Below are 7,684 nucleotides of genomic sequence, written 5' to 3'. Positions count from 1 at the left end.
TTTACTAACAGCCGAGTAGACTCGATGAACAGCTTTGCCGTCTGGGCTTTCAAACACAGCAAATACGAGTTTCTCTTGGAGTTGAATTTCCAGTGTGAAACTGTAAGCACCCTGCGAGACGTTGGGACACGGTGGTCCCTGGTTACTGCAGCAAATAAAAGACCTGATAAACTCACTCTGAATATGTCGAAATGTCCCGTTTGACTGGAACGTAGTCATGGAGTAACAACAACATTTAGGTGCAATCCACCTAATCTCTGATTTGATCAATCCACACCTGCTCACGCTACATATTTGTCTCTTGAGGACAAGTCTGAGCAGAGAGTTTTGACGGTGGCCAGTGAATCATATGTAATGTGAAACTAGACAGGTTTCTGTTTTGTGTTTTTCAAATGTAGAGTTTGAGAATGTTTCTGTGAATATACACAACTCACACCTCAAAGACAAAAAGTAAATATATATAACCTTGTTGTAAATGCTTACTTTAAAGTATACTGACCTGATCAGATTAGAAAGGCAGTGTTTTGAATCCTGTCCCCAGTCTTGATTCAGTCCTTCAGTGAAACAGGTGATTCCCTAGTTTGTCCTGTATTATTCACAGCTTTGGTAGAAGGTGGTAGTTTTGTTTCTCCTTTCAAAGATATCACATTATCCACATGTGATCATCCAAAAAGCACCGCTGTCACTGCAGCAGTCTGAAGCTCTGAAGAACACCAGTCCCTGTAAAAACCCTGTACCATATAAGTTGTTGAATGACAGGCTTGAGAGCTGGGGGGGGGGGCAAACTCTGTGAAACCTCCACGCCCATTTCACCATGCAGACTCTTCTTTTTTCTCTTTCCCTGTAATGCCCTCCCACACATGCATGTATGTGTCAAGCACTTTGTTCACACGTATTCTTGCGGGTTGCAGGTTTGACTTCCTCTATCTGCTTCTTGCTTAGTCACAGGGTCAGAGACTGTGTTCAGTGTCACAACCATTCCCTCGTCGTGACTTTTCCGTACCACATTCCACAGGAGTCGGGAAAGGTGTGTCGGCACTTGTCTTGCCTTGGGCTGAAACTGCCAAAGACTCCAGTTAACCTCAGCATTTACTGGATAATAATGGAGTATAATCTTTATTTTTAAACTTACAGAATCCCTTCATCTTATATTTAAAAGACATTCTTGTGTCTTGGCTCTAAAAGGTGAAAACAAAAAGCCTCCATGTTGAAGGTGTGCTTTTTACAGTCTGCTGTCATCCCTTCGCTCTCTTACTCAGAGATAAGAAACTCAGTATTTACTTCACCTCGGTTCAGTGATTGATGAATGCCTGACTGCATTTTTTCGGGCTGATCAGGTGTATGTACTCTGTTTTTAAAAGGTGGAACAGAGAGAATTAACAAACATGGAACCAGAAAGAGAGTTTCAGCTCCAAGTCAAAGCTCAGTGTTTTCATACATAAAAGGTACAACAAGTGTATTCCACCAGCACCCAATGTAAGCTGCCCTAAATTATTAATGGAGATCATGTTGCAGACGTTAAGTAGTAAGGTGTTGACAACCATGGTCCTCAAAGAATGGACTGTGATAACACAGGAGATGAGTTCAACGTCTACATTTTCAATTTGTCTACTACTTGAAACATTAATTTACATTTTTGTTTTTTAGACTTAGAATGTAGTATTTTCTTTTATTTGCTAAGGATGCCGTTTGTCTGTCTTCCTGTCAGTCTGTTTGTTTTGTGTGTTTGACTGCCTGTGAGCAACATAATTCAAAAAGTAAATGATGAATTTGTATGACATTTACTGGGGGTCTAGGTTATAGCCTAAGGAACTCTCCACTAAAGTAGTCCTACCTGATAAAGTGGTCGGGGAATTTATGTTGATTTTATTATTTCTGCGGTTGTTTTGTTGATCATGAAAATTATTATTAAATTATATAATTATTATTATCATTATTGAAAATTGTTGAAAAATATACATATCTTTTTTTTATTATTATTATGGCCAGTGCACACTTTAAAAACAAATTTTAATCTCAATGCGTTTTTTTCCGGGTTTTTAAATCATTAAAAATGGCTGAGCCTCTGTTCAATTGATGTCTTTGTAACTGCAAAGTGACGTTTTTCGTCTTGTTCAATACATTTTATTACAGAAGGATGGTCAGTGTGTCTTTGCGTCGTGGCCACGCCCCCAAATTGGCGCGCCACCAATCAGCCATCGCCAAAATGTGAGGGCGGAAAATAACACGGAAGTAAAAGAAACGAAAACAAGACACGTCGGCTTGTGGCACTGAACGTCTGTGCAGCATAGAACATACAATAATAATAATATATGTCAGTTTAATCACAACTTTAATCTGTTTTTTTTGTCTCCCAGCCTGAATGGAGAAGGTTGTAGCCACAGAGAGATACGGCAGCGCGGAGGTGTGGAAGTATTCAGCCAAAGATGGAGTGGTCGAGCGGAGGAGAGATGACACTGAAGGCGACTCAGGAAGAGGAAACACTATTGTTGGAGTTTTTAAAGTAAATCTTTACTTTACGACACTTAGGTGTAGTTGTGTAGCAGCGATGTTGACTGGTCAGTCAGTGACTGTGATTTCACTTTGAATTTCAGAGTGTCTTCCTGCCTCAAGGTTTTCCAGAGAGCGTGAGTGGGGACTACCTGCAGTACCAGTTCTGGGACACTTTGCAGGTACAACAGAAACCAGAACCAGAAACCACGACCCGTTACACCAGGGGTGAACTCAAATGACCTGGGGGCCACTGAGTGACTAGTTTGGTCAGTGGGGGGTGATCGAGTGGAAAAAAATACTAATATATCATGATATTTCACGTAAATTCAAAATAAAAGCGTTTGTTTTAATGTATTTATGATGAGAAATTAATATATATTACTTGAAAAAAACCCCATACATAAATAGCTAATTATCACTTGATTACAATTAAATTACAATGAAACCTTCCACCCACACTTATTGATTATTTTTTTTTTATTCTGATTCGGTATCAATATTGGTATCTGTACTTCAATACTGAATCCTGAATTATATTGTTTTGATTAAAAACTTTATGAATTAGCGATTCATTTTATGTATGAGCCTGCATAAAGAGCTGCTGCTGGGAGTTCAAGATGGGTTTGACTTGCCTCAGCTTATCTGTGTGGTCACTCTTGGCAAACATGTTGTATGCATGAGTGTGATTTGCCTGATAGTGTCTCTCTCCAGTGCATTTATTTGCTAATACACTTAGCTACAAAGTGGGCAAACACACACATGACTCCGCCAAGATTGGAATTGCAATCATTTTGTTTGATTTATTAGTAGACCATAACAAAACATAAATCCTGTCCAAGTAGCACAATTGGTCCACGGGCTGGACTTTGGACACACCTGCTTTAGATTTTTTTTTATATATACCTTTATTCACAACAAAAAAGCACCAGCCTCTCAAAACAACACACACATATGTTGCAGCATCTTGTATAAAAAAAATATTGTATTAAAAAACACATGCACGTGTTAAGCCCCATCTTTTTCTTGAGAATGAGTTTGGTCTCTGGTTGTAACTTCCTGCATTCCCTGAGAGAAGTCAGTCACAAGCACTACTTGACAGCCTCATGCTTATTGCTTATTATTATGCTGATTCTCTCCCACAGGCTTTCTCCAGCTCTCTGTCAGGTACTCTGGCCACTCAGGCTTCTCTCAGAGGAGTCGGCGTAGGAAATCAAGAAGCCACAGTTGCTGCAGCCACAGTAACCTGGTTATTAAGAGGTGAATGTTGACAGCTCAGAGAGTGTACACCTCTGAAAGTCACTCAGTTTCCCACACTTTCATCATAATCTGCACAACCTGAAATCTAGCCATTTCGTCTTTGAAAAATGATATTGCAACTCAAATCATAATTGCAATATTTAGTCAGAGAAGTTGAGAATAAGATATTTTACCCAAATTGTAATGAATATGATGACATAATGGAAGAAGGCAGAGTCATCTGTTATTTGAACTGTATTTCCAAATTAACTAGAGAAGGCACTCTGCTAACCTCCCCTGAGGCCGCTCAGTTTTCTACATTATCAGTTCTCTATCTCACACAGTTAACAGTTGTATCTGTATCAACACCGAAATTAAATTATTGCTCTCAGACAAATATGGCCAAAAACAAAAAAAGGTTATAAAATCCCAATTTAACATCATAATGTCTAACATTGGAAATAATGTTTCTTCCTGCAGATGGAACAGGCATGCTGGGGAGAATCCTCTTTGCTTGGCTTAAAGGGTGGGTTATGTTTGTGACTGTATTCAGTTAAATAAAGGTTTGTTATCTAGTGTTTCCCCTTCAATAATCTTTTCTTTATTGTTTTCATAGGAGTAAACTCGACTCGGAGGCCAAAAAATGGAGGTAGAGTATGAATTGTAAAGGCTTTGCATTGTAGAGACTTTGTGAGTGAAGTTTTTTTTTGTCTTCTTTGTCTCACCAGGCTTTTTGCTGATGTTCTCAATGACATTGCCATGTTCATGGAGATACTGGCCCCATTCTTTCCTGCTTGCTTCACCATGATTGTGTGCACTGCAGGGATATTCAAGGTAAAATGTAGTAATGTAAACTATTCAGTAGATCTAGATGAACATGAAGAAGTCAAATGGTCAGGAGAAAAGAAGTTTAACAATCATTTTTCTGTCTTTGTGTGTTTTCCCCTCACAAATTACTGATTAATTTTAGTAGTGACAAACATTTCAAATGTGGTTCATAAGTTTGGAAAGTAAATGAAATGGAGACAAGAAATCAAACTCTCCTTGTAACGATGGAAATAGGCAGTTTACCTATTTTTTTTTATAAAAGTCCAAATTTAGGATACTCTGTGTACTAACTTGTCACTGTTGTGTGTGTATGTGTGTTCGTCGTCTTCTCCAGTCAATTGTTGGAGTGGCAGGTGGAGCGACCAGAGCTGCCCTGACTGTTCACCAGGCTCGCCGAGACAACATGGCTGACATCTCTGCCAAAGATGGCAGTCAGGTGTTTTTTTTTTTTTGTTTTTTTTAATGATTGGTATTTTTGGTTTGTCCTGTTTTTTCTCGTGAATCCATCCACGAATGACCTGAAATACTATAGGTCTTCACTAATGTTTTTATTATTGTGACATAAAAGAAACTAGTGGCAGTGGACTATATGCACATGGGATCACAACTTTGGGTCAATTATTGTGTGGACTTAAAATTTCCAATATAGATCGCTTACATTCTCTTTTAGTAGTTGTTTCAGTCCCTTTCTGCACAGCCTTACTGGAAATAGTCAGATTACATTAGATTATTTACCTCCGCCATGTGTTTGTCTGTTTGCAATATAACTCGAAAAGTCATGGACGGATTTGGATTAGGAAATTTTCAGAAAATGTCCACAATGGGACCAGGAACAAGTGATTGAATTTTGGGCATGATCCGTAGATGCTGCGCACCGGCAGGGTGTATTTTGTGCCTTGGCGGAGGTCTGCGCTCCCTAAATGCTTTTCTAGTTCTTAATTGAACCCACACTGGGGAAATTAACTTGTTACAACAACAGTGTTGGGAGCAGACAGTACTACACTATGATATAACATAAGCAATATTAAAATATACAAATGAAAAAAAGTTCAAAGTGTACAATAACAATGCTATAAGTGAACAATACATCAGACTGGCTTATTAAAAACCAGGTAGTGACTGTGTATGTTGTCAGTTGCTGTCAAACTAGAGAAAGCAATCGATGAGTGTAAAAAAAACAAAAAAAACCTCCAGATTCATATCTGAATCATGACTGGAATCTAATTGTTTCTTCCTGAGGCCATAACCTACATTTCCAGCTAATCTATTCATAATCAGTCCTTTACTTTTTGAATCATGCTTGAACGTGTAGGAAAATAACTTAAAATCATGAAAATGTGTTGTTTTTTATTGTCCACAGGAGACTTTAGTGAATTTGGCTGGACTGCTGGTCAGCTTGGCCATCATCCCACTTGTTACCAATAATCCCATGTAAGTGTTATTATATCAAAGATGCTCTGCATACAGTAAGTATTTTCATATGTGTGTGTCCAACGGCTTCATTCTACAGATTCTTGTCCCAATGCAGAGAGTATTTTCATTCTCTCTTCTTCTTCCCTCAGACTGACTCTCAGCCTCTTCTTCCTCTTCACCGTCCTCCACCTCTTTGCCAATTACAAGGCTGTGCGTTCAGTCGTCATGGAAACCTTCAATGAAGCACGGCTTTCAATCGTGCTGCAGCAATACATGAAAGACAGGCGAGTCCTGACTCCGCAAGAGGCCAATCAAAGAGAGCCTGTTTTCTTTGGTAAAGAAAAAAAAGAGCGAAAACAAGCCAACAAAATCAGAAATCTCACACGTTTTTTAAAATGTTGAAAATCCCTTTTCACAGAGTTTACAAAAATGATGCCAGTCAAACTTGGTGTGAGGCTACAGGAGATTGTGCAAAGGTAATTCTACTGAAGACAATTGTGAAGTGTACACACACAGTCAAGTTCAACACAGCTGAACACAACTGTTTATTTTGTAGCCCAGAAGAACTTCAGTTGGCCTTGAAGAAAAACAACATGCCATTCCTGATAGGAGTGCGTAATGGTACGTCAGAGAAAAGAAGACTAACCTCCCTCTTAGTTTCGGAGCCATATTAAATACTTTGGATGCCTCTGAGTTGCCTGTTTCCCTCGCAGGGCGTGTGTGTGTGTGTTTAGGCCCGGAAGCATCAGTGCATGATGAAATCAGAGCCATGTGCCAGGCGGCGTGGATCAGCAGCACGTTGAGCTGTCACACACAACAGGGAAAACGTGAGCCTTTACCTTCGTTCATTTACATGAATATTTGTGTTTGAGGGTTGACACTGTAAATGTTTTCTTGTTTAGAAGGTCACTGGGAAACGGTGCACGAGAGTCACACGCTGATGGACACAATTTTCGGTCCTTTTCTCAAGGGTAATTCCACACAAACCTGCAGATATTCTGTTTTTGTCTTAATTATTTTCTCATTCTTTTAACCAACATAAATAAATCAATAGTAATAATAATAATGATAACTTTTTTAGGTGTGGAAGCTACAGGGTGGGACACAAAACGAACTCTTCTGGACTGGGATGAGTGGAGGGTCGAGTGGAAATCCAAAAGCAACTGAGCTGTTTAGCACCTGCAGCAGATTCTAACATTAATTAAAACATTTTTTTTTCTTTTTTTTTTTTTCATTCTCGGTTTCAAATATCATGGGTGTGTGCCTATATTTTGTAATGTTTTTTTAAATTTTGTTATTGATGACTAATTAAAAATGCAAAACATGAGAAAGAGTTAACTAATTTAAATGATCATTTAAATGATTTAAGTGTTTGTTTGTACCCAGATTTTGACTAAACTACACACAGTAGCATAGACCTGTATCAGGTCACTTCTATTACGTGATTCTTTTTCAAAGCAGTCCTGACATTCCTAGCAGTTATTTATGAAAATGTCCAAAACTTGCAATATTCACAATTTATTATTTTAATCCTGAATCTAAAAAACATACATCCCTGGAAAATGATATCAGTGCTACCAGAAAAATACAACTTCCTCTGCAACAGAACAAGTTGCGTTTACTCTCCGTCGGGGGCGATATTGCGCTAAATCAACCAGTTACTTCCATGAACAAGAATAACAAGGAAAGTATTGCATCAAGTTAGCACTTTCAT

General features: G+C 38.7%; 1 protein-coding gene across 1 annotated transcript; it reads left to right on the top strand.

Annotated features, from left to right (window-relative positions):
- Nucleotides 1–2,362: 2,362 nt before the first annotated feature.
- rusf1 (RUS family member 1) lies at nucleotides 2,363–7,264 on the top strand (the record flags this gene model as incomplete). The annotated part of the gene is made up of 14 exons (XM_083896599.1): nucleotides 2,363–2,503; nucleotides 2,595–2,672; nucleotides 3,636–3,750; nucleotides 4,210–4,255; nucleotides 4,346–4,378; nucleotides 4,458–4,563; nucleotides 4,892–4,993; nucleotides 5,918–5,988; nucleotides 6,120–6,304; nucleotides 6,389–6,446; nucleotides 6,527–6,591; nucleotides 6,684–6,797; nucleotides 6,873–6,941; nucleotides 7,052–7,264. 14 exons carry the CDS (start codon nucleotides 2,363–2,365, stop codon nucleotides 7,135–7,137), a joined length of 1,269 nt encoding a protein of 422 aa, XP_083752725.1. The 3' UTR covers nucleotides 7,138–7,264.
- Nucleotides 7,265–7,684: the final 420 nt, after the last annotated feature.

This window comes from Microchirus variegatus (assembly GCF_963457635.1).
Source record: "Microchirus variegatus genome assembly, chromosome: 10".
Lineage (NCBI taxonomy): Eukaryota > Metazoa > Chordata > Actinopteri > Pleuronectiformes > Soleidae > Microchirus > Microchirus variegatus.
The sequence above is the reverse complement of the archived record's forward strand: the minus strand, read 5'-3'. Positions and strand labels throughout refer to the sequence as shown.